Source organism: Anabas testudineus, chromosome 17, assembly GCF_900324465.2.
Source record: "Anabas testudineus chromosome 17, fAnaTes1.2, whole genome shotgun sequence".
Classification (NCBI taxonomy): Eukaryota; Metazoa; Chordata; class Actinopteri; order Anabantiformes; family Anabantidae; genus Anabas; species Anabas testudineus.
This window is the reverse complement of record NC_046626.1, coordinates 14,365,906-14,382,521: the sequence shown is the minus strand read 5'-3', so window position 1 is coordinate 14,382,521 and position 16,616 is coordinate 14,365,906. Positions and strand designations below refer to the sequence as shown.

Here is a 16,616-nt window from a genome sequence, read left to right as displayed (position 1 = left end):
ATCGTCCCTGTGCAGAGTTATTAGCGGCACGCTAAGCAAATGTATAGTTTGCAAGGTGTGCAACTCAGCAGCATGATTTATTTCCACTACAAGAGAAAACACAAACACAATAAAAGTGTCTAGGTATGCAGAATTGTTGTTACGTCATATGTACAAATATACAGTGCAAATATGCATTGTTAGCATTCACTGTTTGCACATGTGCAGGGATGCAGGTCAGAATGTTCTGAGTAAAACAGATGGTGAAGCTGTGCAACATGCAACAACAGATTCAGGCCTATAAAAACATTTGAAATAAACCACTCAGCAGGACTGTCTTATCTTTGTAGTTAACACTTGGCTCCTGTCAAACAGTAGCATGGGATTTTTAAATTTTAATACACAAAATTCAACACGTCAAGAGCCAAAAGCACTTTTGATTTTTGTCCCAGAAAAAGGTTTGCAACAGTTTGGCTTTGCGTTCTTCCTGTAAATTGAAAGACTTTTGGGAGCTCTTACTTCCGGGCTAATGTTGAGGTAGCTGTCTATGGACAGAACTGGGTTGTCTCTGTTGTGAATGGCATTTGGAAACAGCCTGTGACTGCAGCTTTGCAGGAACCTTTCCAGCAGGAACTGGGCCGGAGCGTCCAGAAGGGTCTGCTCGCTGTCCGGGGCACAAACATACTGGGATGGGCTGATTGAAGTGGGGTTTTCTATTTCCTGGAAAGAGAATAAAGAGAATAAAGTGCTTTAGTAAGAAGGAGATGAAAAAAAAATCCTTAAAAGTAACGGTGTGCTGACACCCACCATTAGTTTAGGTTTGACCAGGAAGTCTTTGTTTCCCCCAATTGGAATATGTTTCTTCATCAGGCTGAAATAGTTGAAGCGACACAGCAGCAGTCCACTGCTGTTCACCCTTAGATTAAAGTCCACCTCCTCGCAGCTATACCTGCACGAATGAACAAAACAGCAATGAAGAATATATCGCATTTTCCACTGAGTATGTAACTGACACAATCATCTACTAACTTACCGATTAAGGTCATACTGAACATTCTGCGTCAGGTCGACATTAAGCATGACAAAGTCATGGAGGTGACACCGGCTGAAGGGGTTGCTGGGAGACTTGAAAGCCAGGCTGCTGCTCCATTTGCGGATGCCGCACATTGCGTACAGGGAGATCTTCGGTGTGGTTTCCATATGCTGAAGCACTGTCTTCAGAGACACGCTAGTGAGGGCTGAACTTCCATCAGCTGTTTCGCTGAGAGAGCTAAATGAGTATAGGCGAGGACAAACATGAGAATATTAATTCAAAATATTATAATATATTAAATATACTGAGCTAAACCTTAGCCAAAGTAAAAATAATTAATAGTTAATTAAGTCATTTAAATGCTACTAGTGAGCCCTCTCTTAAGATTTACTCACAAGCAACAATTACTACCTGCTGTCTCCTGGCTGCTGGGCGTTCCACATCACGCAGGAGTCGTCCATCATGACGATGAAAGGCCAAACGTCTTGTCTTTTGACACCTTGCTCCTCCAATCGGTTTCGCTCCAGCTCCAGGTTATGGTATGACAACTCTTTGATCATGAAGCGAGCTGCACCTTAAGGAGACAAGAACATATGGGTCCAATGAATATTTACTCCAAATGGTTATGCGGTATCTTAAGCCTTAAGGTTCTGTACACACAATTGAATATTCGGTGTACTGTACTGTATTTTGGCCACAAATAGTTCTACAGAGGTTTATATTCCATGAACTGACACTAGGTAGCAGAACAGTTCATTAACAAAGAGTTCAGTAAAGTCACTAAGCTGCTCACCAACTCCAGCATTGTTGAACATAGCCGGGAGGACGAGCAAGATGTGGTTGGGCCAGTACTTCCTGTAGAGGGGCATCTCGAATTGCTTAACCACAAGGATGTGCAGGTGAGTGGCGCCCTCCATGGCGTGGTAAATGTTGAGCAGACCATGTTCGTGGCGTCCTGTGGTTGGAGTGAATATCGGACTCTTTAACAAGTCCGGATCCTGGAGATAGACACAGAGCAAGAAAAGTTGTGATTCTGTTCAGATAAATACAATCAAATACTATTAGAAATAATAATAAGTATATACAGAGAATGGTCAACTTACTTTAGTGGAGACCAAAGGCAAGCGCATGCTCTCCAGGTGGCTGCCCTGCTGACTGAAGACAAAGTGCTGCTCTTTGGCTTTGGGGATTACAAACTGAAGCTGGACCTCCTCCCCGAGCATGGACGAGGAGAAGGTGAAAGCATGGAATGTGCACTCAGGCAGCTACAACAAACAAAAATATATGCATATGCATTATTAACACTGAGAGACCCCCATCGAACATGACCTCAAAGAATAAGAAGTATTTTGCTGGGTTAGGATTATGTATAATAAGTCGGTAGACTGTGCACTCACCTGTGTGGCGGGGCCTGCTTCACAGTAGTGTTGACACTGTTCACAGTGATGAAAGGCATTGTGGGTGGCAAACCTACTCAGGCGTATTGACTTGGTCTCTTGTTTGTCTGGTATGTGTTCCTCTCCTTCTTGCTTAAAACCTGCAGACACAAGTTTAAACATCAAACATGTCCACGTGTTGTTTAAGAGTGCTGCTATTCAGTGTTTGCATTTTTCTGCCGACCTTTTAAGCACTTTCGCATCTTGTCAGAGTAAACAGGGCTGGCCTTCTTGAACTTAGGGTCTCGGGGGTTGGGGTCAAAGGGCAGCTTTCGAACTTCCTCAATGTCAGGCAGCTGGGTATTTACTGGAGTTGAAACCTCTGATGTTTCTGAAAATGAGACGAGCATGAGGATGAGAACTAGAACGGAATCACGTCCAGAAAAACAGACAATACATAGGTTTTATGTTTTTTTATCTGATGTATTTAAAATCAAACTAAATGCATCAGGATGTCCCAGTTATCTTTACCTTCCTCTTCGTCCTCTTCTTCATCATACACATCTACCTCCGACAGTCTTATGAGCATCCGAAACAGAATTCGGAGAAACTGCAGGTAGGCACCAGTTTTCCCCACCTAGCAAAAAAATTAATAAATAAATAAAAATGATGCCTGTAATGCGTCAGTGACTTACATGAAGGTTTCATGAAGGTATACTAATTGCCTTTAACCTTTTCTATTCATAAAAGCTTGCTTTACTTTGTTCTGTGAGAGATAAGAGAAGTACCACTTCTATTTTGTTACCTGTGGGGGTCCACTGAGTAACAAGCGCCGTGGATGTGGCACAGATGGAGCTTCGTAATCGGCGTGATGTTGCCTGGTGACAGTCCACTGGCGGTAGTACATGCTCTGCTCTCCCCCCTGCATGTTGTGAGCAATAGGGGGCCTAAGTGGGCTGCTCCAGGCCACGTCGGCATGAGGCAGCAGGGAGATGGAGCTCAGGTGACTCCCGGACTCACCCGCCAGGAGGTTGTACGCTGCTCGAGACATGATGACCGTCCGCGGTGACACTCGAGCGGGCTTAGAGTCTCGATCACACTGTGTGGACTGGCTGGGCCTCTGGGTGGAGGAGGAAGATGGGGACGGGGAGGAAGAGGCTGAACTGGAGCAAAGGGAGGGAGGGGTCTTGGAGGCTTTAGAGCAGAGCTGGCTTCCCAGGGAATCACACTCCTGCTTAAATCCTTGCGTTTCTGTGCTCATGTCCATGGTACTCACACCTTCAGGTGGGCAGGTGGAGGTGGAGGGCTTCTGGAAAGAGTCGGCAAGGTCAGAGGAACTGACGCCATTCTCTGCCAAAGAACCTGAGTGAAGTAAGGAAGAAGAATGTGAAATATGAAATGTTTTGTGCTGTAACACAGGGTACCTTCTTGCCAGTGGGTGTGTTAGCATCTTTAATCTTAAACTCCAGTATCTCACTGAGGTAAGGGACTTACCAGAGGTCCTGGTTGCAGCACTGCCATTACTCTGAGGTCTTTCCAGCTCATCTCCATCATTTAAACTGGAGGCAGCCTTGTCTCTGTCTGATTCCTGAGTGCCCGTGTCCTTCTTGGGCTCCTGGACCACACCCATGGATACATAGCTGCAGGCAAGGCCTACTTCCTGCTCCAGGGCTGTGCGAGTAAGGTAGCTGGAGTCTATTAGACGAAGGTCACTGTATTTCAGAGACCTTCAAGAGAACAAGTGTTGCGAAGATGATTGTTAATAGGTTACATATTTGGATTTTTAATTGCAGTCAATCCTGTTGTTGAATTTTGTTCTGTTGTTGTTTTATACTTATAAACTGTTGACACACGGATTTCCTAAAATATACAGAAAACCTATTAAAACTTATTTAAGTACCTTGGGAACGTTTCTCCAAGAGGGTCTTTCCCTGTTAGGATGACAATGCAGGGCAGCCCTTCCAGATCCTCATAGGTGCGCGGTACCCAGTCATCATTCTCACAGCGTCTCCATGCCTGCAATAAAACGCCAAGCAAAATTATTGCATAATGTTTCCTGTTGTGTGTGTGTGTGTGTGTGTGTGTGGCATTTAAAACAAATTATGTTGTATAAATATTCAAAATGTTTGAAATGAAGAAAGCAGGCTTCAAATAAATGACTTTTGTGATTTGTGTCAGACTCACCCTGAGGCGGTTGGTGAATTCTTTTGGCAGGTTGAGTTCAGAGGCAGGACTTCCCAGTAGCACAGCGAAGCACAGCTGGAGCCCCAGCTTGTCCCTCACGTCCTCCAGTCTCTCCCGGGCCAGCATTGCCAGCTGTAGGGAGGGGACGCGCACCAGCAGCATGTGGCCTCGACCTTGAGAGCCCTCTCTGTTTGGGGCATTTATTAGGTCTTCCACCATGGCCAGAGTCTCTGGGGTTATGTGGTCTCTTAAGGATGGGGATGAGGTCAGGGCCATCATGGCCTCAGTGTACTGCTGAATCAGGAGGTAGCTGCGGATCACCATGCTGTGTAGGTGTGGATGTCTTGAGTAGCAAACAGGAGAGTTTTTGTTTAGTGCGAGCTTGTTGTCTTAACTTTTCTTATTTTCCCATTTAACAGAAAACACGTTCTGTGAAGGATTTAATGCCACAGCCCTCTGTGATTTCTTAGAGTTGATCACATACTGACCTTTCCAGCAGAGTGTGGACCATCTTCTCAAACGCATCATCACAACGCAGAATGGGACTGGCCACTCCCCACTGCAGGGAGCTGCTGTAGTCGCTCAGGCCAAAGTAAACCAACTCACTGGGAGACTGCTCCCTCTGCTGGAAGACAATTATACATAACCAACTCTCCTAAATGTCCATATTTAAACTCCATTTAAATTCACACCACAATTGTATGGTTTGCTGAAAAGCAGAGTTCATCTACATGAACATAATGAGCCTGGCTTAATTACATTTAGTGGGATAACTGAGAGGATACGTTCACACACATGCACTTCACCTTCCAAGATCAGCGCTTTCCAAACCTTTACTTCTTCAATAGTTTGGCTATTGCCAAAAACAATAAATGCCCCACAGCCGTGTTTCCATAGTTTATATTTATATGTTCCCAATATTCTCAATAATTTGTAATAATAATTATTTTATTTTTGCTTGCAATGCTATTCACTAAATGTAAACAGTATGGCAGTTTATGTAATGGATTAAAACATTGTCTTATCTTTTCGAAGACTTAATAAATACAGAAATATGTTTGTGTTATTATAAGTGCAGTTTAAGTCCAGCAGGTGGAGCAGCTGAACCACTACATTTTCCTCTGTCCCCTACATTTGGTTCTAAAGTTGTGATTCGACAACATGCAGAGTGAAATGACAACATCTAAGATATCAAAATATTAATTATATCTCTTTAAACGTGTTTGATTATTACCAATAAAGTCAATATAGTTTCTAATTCTAGCTTCAAAATGTAAACATTGAAATACTTACCAGACTTTCGTTGGAGGGCCAGTGAACTTCATTGTGAATGCTGATGCGGGATTGTCGCGTCTGTAGTGTGTATGGGAAGCAGCTGACCTGCAGCACTAATAGGTTCATGGCATCTAGGACTTCTTGACAGTTCACAACCCGGTCAGCCAAACCCTGCAGCTCCCCGTGGCACACAGACCCGGACAGAGCACTGGAGAGAGAGTGGGGCAAAGTGTTCATTTTTTAGATTAATGTAACCTACTATAAGCTAAACTCTTAAATAGATATAACATGGACAGGAATCACAAGAAAATAACAAAAGTCCTTGTTTTTGCTCTTGTAATTTCCTAGTGTACCATAGATCATTGCCAAGAAAAATCCCCTGGAAAACAGGAAGTGATCTATTTTATATTTCTGGGAGAATAAACAGAAGTTTGCTCAGAATAAACAAGATCTTGGCACAAGCTGCAGCAAAAGTCTCTGTACAGACTAAAACATCAAACTACATCAATACAAAATTCAGGCAAAGAGCCAAATATGTCTGAAGCACAATAAAAAAAAATCTAAGAATTTCAAATGATCTGCCATTACATTCAAGGATAGATAATGTCTGTTTCCACTTGCTTGCAGCTGTTCACCCCTCTCCATTTTAATCAGAGTATAAAAAGGACAAGGCTACATTTGCAGTCATAACATTTTTTTTGTTTTCACACAGTTATTTTTACATAAATAGCAAAATAATGTCAGTTCTCAATATGTTTAAGTGCGACTCCTTGTGTTTTAGGAGTGAGTGTACCTCGTGAGGTCGACATGGGAGTTGTCGTGGATGAGGACGAACAAGGTGTATGGGTTCTGCTTGACTTTCCTCATGAAGGCTTCCATCTTGGCGTGAACATCGCCATCCAGACGCACCACATACTTGTCTGATTTCTGGTAGGCGGAGGAGGCATCTTCGATTCCGAGGTCTACAAGCACTCCTGAGGGAAAAAAACAAACAAACACAAAGTATGACGAATTAATCTAGTTGAGACTCAGCTGTTTAATATAATAACATAATCGAGCTGCACCACTTGAACTCTGGAATGGAACGGTTTTCAGCAGGAGGGAAAGTAAGTAAGTAAATTGAGGTATGTCAGTGCTGTTGCTGATGGATGCAAACCTGATTGTCGGATGCGCTGTGCTGTCTGGTGGACCAGAACGTGAGATGGCGGGACCAAAACGAGAAAGTCCACTTTACAAAAGCGACCCAAGTCGAGGTTCTGGCTCCCTGAATCAGCAATGGAGCAGACTTGAGAGAGAAGGCTACGAGCCACACTCAGCTGGGCTGGATAGATCTGGAAAACCTTACTTAACAGTTCTGCTGCAGGAAAACACAGGAGAAGAAAAGTTACCAAACACTTACTTAGCATTGCACTGACAGTGAGTACAACATAGAGCGTTCTAACCTCTGACTGAGGGTGGTGACATACTGGCAGCCTCCTGTGAGTGTATGTGGTCAGTGACATCACCCTGGAAGGGCTGGATGACCTGCCCCTTTCTCCTGCGTTGGTATCGTACCAGCTGCTTGTCCAGATTGTCCCCTGCAAACAACCAGTCGCCACAGTCACACAGAGCCAGGAATATTTACATATGTTTACATAATTGCAGTTGTGCCCAGCAAATAATATTGTTTATTTATTTTCACTATGAATTATTGATTCACCACGTCTCATATTAGTTCTCTTTCACATCATACACAAAGATTTACAGCAGAAAACTAAAATATTATTAAAAATTTGTCCTTTGTCCTTACTTTGTCCTTACTCAGACAATAAGCAGAACAAAGATCACATTGTGCTGATGCAGAACTCACCTAGCGAGGTGGTTTTGAAGTGAGATGCCAAGACGCTGACTTTCCCTGTGATGAGCTCATAGCTGATTTCCTTCAGAAACTCATTGGTCGTCAGCATGCCTTCAGCTAAAGCCCGGGCTTGATACTTTCCTGCATCCAAAACAGAATTTAAGATTAGACCATTATGGTTTCAATATACGTATGTTACACAACAATAAATTTTCCAGGATAAATAAATTAATAAAGCATTAGATAAACTGCAAAACTCACCCAACACAAGCACACAGAACTCGTTGCCGCTCATTTTAGAAGCACATATGAGGACCACATAGGTGGGAAGGCATTGTTGCTGACGAGGACCCTCAGTGAGAGAACGCAGTGACTCAGATATGCCCTCTCCCAAGGAGTTGTGGGTAACCACGACTTGGACGCTGCCCCCAGAAACGCTCGCTTCCAGCCGAGCCAACCAGGGCAGCTGGGACGGGGAGATGGAAGGACCCCCGGGACAGCACAACATGGCCTTCAGAACTATCTGCTCCAGCTCCTCCCTCAGAGGAATCTGCTGTGAGCCTGCCAGAATAAAAATTAAATATGAGTTTCATTTCCGAGGTGATACAAAACATTTGTTTAGGTAAAAAGTTGTTTAGCCAGGAATACGTCCTGTTTGACGCAAGACAACAATCTGTATTTTTGTTTGTATTGTTTACCTAAACGTGCGAGATACTGTAATGTGAGCAGAATCATCGTCTCCACGCTCAGCAGTTGGCTGCTGTTCAGGCCCAAAGTCTCCAGGGTTTTCTCTGTCAATTGGCTGCTCTTATAGCAGCTGACCAACAGGGGGCTCACCACTATATCACCAACATTCCCATAGAAATAAGGTAAAGTGCCATGCCCTGAAAAGAACATCAATCTTTATTAGATTCAACTGACACCTAGAAAGGATTATGCTTAATGTGCAGTATTATGCACGAGGTTGTACCAATGAGGATGACAGGGCGAACTCCTGAGGAGTTAAGCAGGTTGTTGGGGATGATGACCGTCTCTCCGGCGGTGATGGGCTGGGGCTGAATGACTCCAGTTACTGGTTGCTGAGGAGAAGGCACTCCTAATACAGCACCTGAAAGAAAGTAAAAAAGTCACTCACAGCTGAGTTGTTGCTTCAGTTACGTTTTATTTTAACACTTTTTTTTTTACAGTTGTTAGCTGTAGTGTTATTACCGAAATGCTGTATGGAAGTAAAACAAATATTATGCACAATTAAAGTGAAATGATGGTAGCATATATAACCACACTTACATGATGTGGCAGAAATCTTCCTCAATCATACAATTTTTAAAAAATTATTTCTGCTGTAAACTCTCCATCTCTATCACCATGGAGATGCTTGGTGAATCATCCCTAACAACCAGTGAACGTCACGGATGTGGCATGCTCGTTTCCAAACCAGCGGGAGGGGAGGGGTTTAATAAACAACCTAGTCTATGCTCCTAAGAGCACAGAAACACATGTGCACATAGAGTGAATTGAGTTATAAAGGAGACACATGACATGACATGAAGGTGAGGTTACAACCCAGCTCACACTGTGTCGTGCAGAAGACCACACAGCTCAAAGAAGCATCTCGATGGGCTTCAGGGACTGACCTGGAGAGCAAACAATTGGTCGGATGGCTGGAACAGGGACAGCTGTTGGTGGGACGGGCACCAATGAGGTGGGGTGCCAGCTCCGGTGGCGTTTCTTTGGAGGACCAGAGTTCATTGCGGATGACACTAAACACCAAAAACAAATGCAGAGAATAGTGTGACTGACACTGCTTCTATAGATATGTGAGTTCATTGTCAAAGTGAGGCAGAAGGGCAGAAGGGCTTACCTGGACTGTCCCCTAAGTCAGCTGTGCGATACCCCTGACCCTGATGTCCTATGGAGACTTGGGAAGGGCTCAGTAAGGGAGGACGCCCATCAACACCGAGGCCATTAGTCGGCCCATTCACCCTCAGAGCGGTTGGTACTGGAAACACATACACATCAGCACATTAACACTGTACATTTAACTAAATAATATGTGTACTACTATAAATTTCAGGATTGCAGAAACAAAACTAAAAGGCCATGCATAGCCAGATGCATGATCTATGGACCATGCATGTCTTTAAGAATTTATGACAACCCATCTAATAATTCCACAAGAGAGATTTCATCTGAGCCATATATAATACATAAAAAATATAAAAATATTATCCTCTGTAACTGTTTGAGCAACACATAAAATGAGTCAGTGCTAACAGTGACCTATTGATTTCCTACATGAATGCCTATTGCCAGTGACCCAATTGGACATTTCCCAATCTCATATTCACTGTGTATGCAATACACTAAAACATTGATTGGTATGTGTAGCCTTTGCTTGTCAATATCACAACCTTGTAAGGGGGCTAATGGATAGCAAAGCCTTAAAAAGTCATTACAGAATTCCTGCCCTGAGTATTGATTGGTGTGTAAACACAGCATGTGTTTGTGTGCACACGTTAAGTTTGTGTGTGTGTGTGTGCCTAAGCAGGTCAAAGCAGAGGTTAATCTTGGCTCCATGGTCAGCCATACCTCTATGTGCATTATGCAGAACCACATAAAAAAAAAACTAATAAAACAACAACTTGCAGCTAAGCAACCCCTTTTAGCGAAGGCCACCGAAGTGTCACTTACATAAAAATAAAGCATCTAAATCATATGATGTAACCTGGAGGTGTGAAGGCTATGTAATATAATCTATACTAACACAAAATGTAATTATTATTATTATTACCTATTGGTAGAGTCTTGTTGCCAGGTGTGGATCCCAGAGGTTTGAGGAAACTGCAGTCTCTGCTGAGATCCTGACTCCCAAAAAACACAGTGGACGCTTGTGCTGTTCTGGTGGGTGGGGAATCTACAGATAAAAAAAAATATACATTTAAATAAAAAAGGTAATAATACTCTCTCTATGGCTGACGGTCGGTGCTCTCTTGCACACAGACTACAAATCTGCCTTTGGCCTTCATAGTGGTATCTAACAAATGTCAGATTTGTCTGTGTCCGTTGTGCAATACAAACAAACCATGGCTCTGCTTTTCATTAGTCATTTGGTTTGGAGACAGCGAGGTGCATGTTACAGAGTCTAACCTCTTGACTTCATAAAGTGTCAGCAGGCTCTTTGAAAGCAGGATGTACCTGAAGGTCACAGTCAGGAAATTTTAAGCTAGAGTTATGCCAACAATGAGCCTCAGCTCAGCTGTCTAGCACATTATCGTGTGAGATTTCTGCTGACAGGCAGCCTCCAGGTTGAGAACAAATCAATGCCATGAGCCCTGGAGCTTCTTTTCAATCAAAGAGGGAACAGGCCGTCTTGTTGTGAGAGGTCAGGAAAGAACATCTGCTTGAGGAGAAGCAAAATCTTCCTCGTGGTAATATGACATTCAGAAACTGTTTTACTTTCATCAATGATTCATGCCTATATTACATTACACGATTTTTACATGGCATGACCTCTTTTCACATAAAAACGGCAAAAAGAGGTTTTCTGTAAAGATCTGTTCTACTCATACGTACATCATCATATTATATCATATCATATATAATCATACATGTCATATAAAATTGCCCCTTAGTTGATATTAGCAGCAAATACAGCCAATAACAGTAATGACAAAGAAAACATCCTGAACATGTTTTGTAGTGGTGATAAATTACCACTAATAAACACAATAAACAGCTTCCTCTTTATTACAAACTGACTCATAAACAGCCGACGGCAGTATAGTGGTTCAAGCCTCAGACTATGTTCACCCTATATGTATCAGGGCTTAGCAAACACCTCCTGTCTCTATGGTAACAACATAAACCTGTGAGCATCTGCCAAAAGGTGCGGGGACAATTTTTGAGTCATTGTAGTGAGACTGCAGACAGAATATTTAATTTACAATACTTGTGCTACATTGTGTTAGCCACACCAATCGTACAATATGCACGTTTGCTCTCACCGGAGAGAGAGAAGGGCGAGGAGCTGGGTCCGTTGGTGCCTCCGTTTTCTTTACTGCAGAGAGAGGAGGATGAGCTTGGTTTGGAGTTTGATGCACTGCTGGAGAAGTGGCGGGTTTTACAGTCTGCAAAAGGCACAAAGATGAATGGCAAAAACTGTTGTCGTCACTTGTATGTAATTCATAAAGCTTAGGTTCTTGAACGTGCCTTTACCTTTCCAGCAGATGAGGGGTCCTTTGCACAGAGCACCCTGAGAATTCTTCACCAGGTAGTACTTTAAGTGCTTCTGCTTCTTGGGCTGGGTGGATAACTTCAGGTTGATGTGGTTTGAAAACTCAGTGAAGTATCTAAAACCCTTTTCACCACAGCCCACACAGTTTCCTGAAAAACCTAGAAGTCATAAAACAAAGTTAAAATTTTTGTAATATTTTACAAACATATTTTATACAAGTGCACAATCAGAGTGTTCCAGGAACTTTCAAATTATACTGATCACTGTTTTTCTCCAGACTGACCTAAAAGTGCATTTTTCCCATTCTCGTCAGGTAAAAAGCGACGGTCCACAGCACACACCAGGATGTGCTCGGGGACACTGGGGGACTTGGCACCAACTAGCTCAAAGCCTGCTGGGACTTCAATGGGCTCTGTTGCCATGGAGACCAGGCGGAGGTCTTTGCCAGCTTGACAAAACCCTAAGGAGAAATTATTTTCAGTAAAAGGAAGAAGCAGAGGAAGAAGAATAAACATAATGCTACGTGCTACAGGAAAACACACATGCTGTCACATATTTTGTAATTGTTTCATTTTGGCTTAATGTTTGTCTCGCAATATAAATTAATTGAGATTATATTCTAATTTTTCCTTGCAAGGCCTAAGTATATGAGCTACCATCAAGTGTGCAGCAGCCATCCGGTGCAGGGGCCTGCAGGTAGGGAAGCGGAGGGCTGCAGCTATCCGAATCATCATCGTCCTCTAGCTCCTCCAGGTCGTTGGATGAGTGGCTGTTCATTAGCTTGTGGCCCGGCAGGTCCCCACCATGGAGGTCAGCTTTCGACTTTATCTCTGCTGGACATTTGAAATGTGATTATTGTCACTAGTGCTCAAGTAGGATTATGGGTATTATTATAATATAATAAAGGGGAGTCTTCCCCTTGCAGTCTAAAACCCAATGCAGTTCTGCTCTTTGTAGCAAGGCTCCTACCTTCCATGTTACCAGGATACGGGTCCGGCTCTAAGTAGAGCTGTGTGAAAATGGGCTGTGGGTCTCCACTGCTCGAGCGCAGCGAAGCCTCAATGGAGTTATGGAGAGCCTCTTCAAATCGAGCAGACTTCAGCTGCCCGGCGTATGAATTCCCCATGATCTGTGGGAGCAAGAGGAAAATCAAATGATCAGTGACTGGCTGTCAGACATTTAAACGTGAAGTAATCCTGTTTTATATTTTGTGCAGAATTGAAGTGAATTCTGGGAGGTTTTTCATGACTAAATTCATCAACTTCAGAATTGTCACACAAATGATTTCTTTATGTCACCACAATCGTAACAGCCAAAACCTGCTGGCTTTTTTCTTTTTTGACTCTTTCTCCTTCTGTCTGTCATGTCACTCTGCCCGCCCTGCCCCCGTGGCCCCTCCACCACAGCGTCCACCCTGGGACATCTGCTGGGGTCGGCTGTGTGGGCCCGAGGTTGGCTGGTGCTCTGGTGGCAGGTGGCAGCTGGACAGAGGACTGAACATGTGGTGTTAAAGAGAAGCGAGAGAAAGAGTCAGAGGGTAGGAGAGGCAGTGAGCACTCCAAATGTGGTGAGCAACATGTTCATTATTGCAAGAAGGAACCCTTACTCCAACTCCCATTTTTCAGTTTGTCAAAACATGTCACGATCTGTTTTTAATCTTAAGACAGTGATGAAGAGTGTGTGAAATTAAAAGTTAAAAAAAGAAAATAAAGGGAGGCTTTGGCTGCTTTCCTGAGATGGGGATTTAGGCTGAAATGCCTTCCATATTTGTCCTTGGACACATTGAAGTGGTGCAGATCATGGTTGTGGTTCGTCAACACTACAGCAGCCAAGTGGAGGCCCAGGTTTAAGACTGTCTGTTTTGGAAAAGCTCAAGATCCTGTGCAGCTGTTGAAGCCCTTACTTTACATGACAAGGTTGTGTGTTATATCTGTAGCTTTGACTATAGTCTGTTATAAAAGACACCTGATGACCTTAGAGTTTAATTATGATTAGACTAACCTCAAAGGGGCCTCTTATTTTCCATCCAAACATTAGCCTGGTTTGAAGATGTGCAGATACAGAAGCAGCTTTTAAATAATTCAATTAGCGAAAAGCAAATATGCACAAAGCCTGAATTCAAAATGTAGCCCTAGAACTTTTGATAAATGACATACAATAAAAAATCCTTAATGAAAAATCTGCAGGTCTCACATTAATGATTATTTTCACCAACAGATTTGTCACATTAGTTGTTAATCCAAAGAATATATATATAATATTTGTTGTAGCTCAACTAACTGTTTGACTGACTCATTTCATCTTGACATATTTTTACATATTTTGCAGTCAAACTATGACTATGATTTGTAATATGAAAGTGGTAAAATGTATAAATCATATCAAAATGGGCTTGTTTGTATTCATTCAGTAAAATGTACTTGTGTATTTTAATTATTCTCAGTCAGTTAGTGAATTAATATCTAGTAGACACACATTACCTACTTGCCATGCACAAAAAACCCTAAAGCTTTTTATTGTGTCAATAACGGGAAGGGTGGGAATCAAATTAGAGTTGCCTTTCTCCACCCAAACCTCATTTTGCCCACGCCTGGACAGGTTCCAGACCCAGTGTTTACCTAACAACCTTTCCTGGGGAGGAATCTGACCAGCCCAGAAAAAAAAAAAAGATTAACAGTGCCTGACTGTGGTGTCAAAGAGATAAGCAGCTTAACAGAATGAAGCTACAGTATTTCTTGTTTAACTGATGGAGGAAGGCTGATGCACAGAGAAACAAAGACAGAAGAAAGAAAATGTGTGCCTGGAGGCATTTTTAAGCAGCCGCTGCCTGTTCGATTGTGAAGTCAAAGGAGGCTCCGGAGGCCTCTTTGGCTCACTGAGCCTCAAGCCTCAGTGGACACATTTGTCATTAACCTTGTGCATGCCGGAGGTGAACACTGAGTATTACCCTTTGTCACCTGCACGACTTAAAAACAAAGTGTGACTGTGGCAGAGGTCACTTAACGGATGTTTTTAAGGTGTGACTAAGGTGGTTGCTAAGGTCATTTGTAGTGGAAAGGGGGAATTTCAGGTGAGTCAGCGACTGCAGCCTGCTTGATGGATGGTCAAACATAATGAGTCGCCTCCACCAGAGAGAAGTAGTTTAGTGTTCAAAGACTAATGCCTGAGAAGGAGTTTTCATGTTAGGGTGAATGGTGACTTTAAAACTGCCTCTCGGACAGTCAAGGCGAGTCCTCAGCTCCTGGGTGGCATCAACAGATTGCATGAATGTGACCCCAGGTCAGAATAAGCTGGTCTAATCTTTACTCGGTGGATTTGAACGAGCAAGACATAGAAAAATATGAGAACGTAGACGTTCTCAAATAGCAGCTGAATTTCTAACAGATCACACATATATGGTGCATTAAAAAAAAAAAGGTGACTTACGCGGTTGGATTGTTCCCAGACGTGAAGGGACTTGTTCACTTCTGCTACATGCTGGGTCAGTTCCACTCGGTAAAAACTTTAAACAAAGACATTTCACTCAGTGCTTTCAGACCTGGGGGAGAATAGAGAGATTTCTGATTAGCTCGTGGCCTGTCACTGTCAAGTCAAGAAGGTAGGAAAATTCAAATGAAACAGTTTACAACTCCTAAATGAATATCAACATGTCATTTAGTTTCTTGTTTAGTCTTTTTTTAAATACCTAAAACAAACCAGTTAGTGATACATTTTTCCCACTTCATTTTGCATTTCATGATGTGTGTAGACATTATACTGCTGGTATATAGATAATGCAAATTTAAATGTAAACGTTGTGCACTAAATTTGGGAAAAAGTTACTTTTGCAAAAAATATGTATATTGAGTACAATTCATTATTTATTTATTATAATTTTCATTAACAGTTCAAATGTTCACATATAAACAAATTAAGATAGAGACACTAATGTACAACACGTCTTGTTGCAGGTAAAGTTGTTTTTAGATTCAATTCAGTCAGAAAAAGCCAAAACTATTATACAGTGTTTTCAAATCTACTTTCTGAGGCACGCATGCTGCACATAGCCTGATTCTAGATGTCACCACAGTCCGAAGAATATGCCGCCATTCACAAAATGAATGGGTGTACTTATGGCCACTCAGACATTAAGAGCTGCTCGAACCATGACATATGTACTTACTACAAGGCTAAAAAGGTGTTATGTGATACCATGACCCTGGGGCTGTTTTTATAAAACACAATTGGCTGTTTTAGTTTGCGGTGCACTCACTGCACACAGTCACTCTACTCTGAATGGATTTGCCAGTTACTTTGACCCTTTGACAAAGTATTGTTTAGCTACTCAGGCCCTGATACAACAGAAGCAAAGTTCCCTTTAAAATACTGACTGTTACAATCTGTCCCGTCATCACTTCTGACTGTGTGTTACTACTCTGTAAGGTAGGGGGGGGGGGCGCTGGTCTGGGGTCCAAGTCCTTCAAATAGCAAGTGTACATAAGCTGGTTCAACTTGCATTTGCTGACTGGGGCTTATTTAGTGAATCATTAGCCAGCTTGATACAGCTAATCAAACTACAGTTAAAAACATCAGTGTGTCAGAAACCTGTACTCCATCACCTCCTGGTCAGCTATCGATCATGTGAACTGTTCTATCCAGGCTAAAGTATAACACAAGTTCATGCTTTAACTGGGTTTCTCCACATAGGACACAAATCCC

At 42.6% G+C, this 16,616-nt stretch overlaps 1 protein-coding gene across 6 annotated transcripts in view; it reads right to left on the bottom strand.

The window, feature by feature from the left end:
* The window catches only part of greb1l (GREB1 like retinoic acid receptor coactivator), a 34,595-nt gene that overhangs the window by 2,477 nt on the left and 15,502 nt on the right, over nt 1–16,616 (bottom strand). For 2 of the 6 annotated variants that reach the window (XM_026373921.1, XM_026373922.1), the window contains exons 2-32: nt 15,345–15,456; nt 12,888–13,047; nt 12,575–12,751; nt 12,202–12,378; nt 11,900–12,076; nt 11,689–11,811; nt 10,476–10,598; nt 9,546–9,683; nt 9,319–9,444; nt 8,655–8,792; nt 8,383–8,568; nt 7,946–8,245; nt 7,697–7,825; nt 7,290–7,424; nt 7,004–7,204; nt 6,641–6,821; nt 5,866–6,055; nt 5,061–5,197; nt 4,573–4,915; nt 4,289–4,404; nt 3,883–4,115; nt 3,194–3,750; nt 2,920–3,025; nt 2,633–2,779; nt 2,410–2,549; nt 2,116–2,277; nt 1,806–2,010; nt 1,424–1,586; nt 1,013–1,249; nt 787–928; nt 499–699 (exon numbers count right to left, since the gene is read on the bottom strand). In XM_026373921.1, the coding sequence (XP_026229706.1) occupies nt 499–699; nt 787–928; nt 1,013–1,249; nt 1,424–1,586; nt 1,806–2,010; nt 2,116–2,277; nt 2,410–2,549; nt 2,633–2,779; nt 2,920–3,025; nt 3,194–3,750; nt 3,883–4,115; nt 4,289–4,404; nt 4,573–4,915; nt 5,061–5,197; nt 5,866–6,055; nt 6,641–6,821; nt 7,004–7,204; nt 7,290–7,424; nt 7,697–7,825; nt 7,946–8,245; nt 8,383–8,568; nt 8,655–8,792; nt 9,319–9,444; nt 9,546–9,683; nt 10,476–10,598; nt 11,689–11,811; nt 11,900–12,076; nt 12,202–12,378; nt 12,575–12,751; nt 12,888–13,044 (5,547 nt within the window). In that variant the 5' untranslated portion in view covers nt 13,045–13,047; nt 15,345–15,456. The remainder of the gene's footprint in view (nt 1–498; nt 700–786; nt 929–1,012; nt 1,250–1,423; nt 1,587–1,805; nt 2,011–2,115; nt 2,278–2,409; nt 2,550–2,632; nt 2,780–2,919; nt 3,026–3,193; nt 3,751–3,882; nt 4,116–4,288; nt 4,405–4,572; nt 4,916–5,060; nt 5,198–5,865; nt 6,056–6,640; nt 6,822–7,003; nt 7,205–7,289; nt 7,425–7,696; nt 7,826–7,945; nt 8,246–8,382; nt 8,569–8,654; nt 8,793–9,318; nt 9,445–9,545; nt 9,684–10,475; nt 10,599–11,688; nt 11,812–11,899; nt 12,077–12,201; nt 12,379–12,574; nt 12,752–12,887; nt 13,048–15,344; nt 15,457–16,616) is intronic. The other 4 variants (XM_026373926.1, XM_026373923.1, XM_026373924.1 and 1 more) reach the window with 4 other exon arrangements.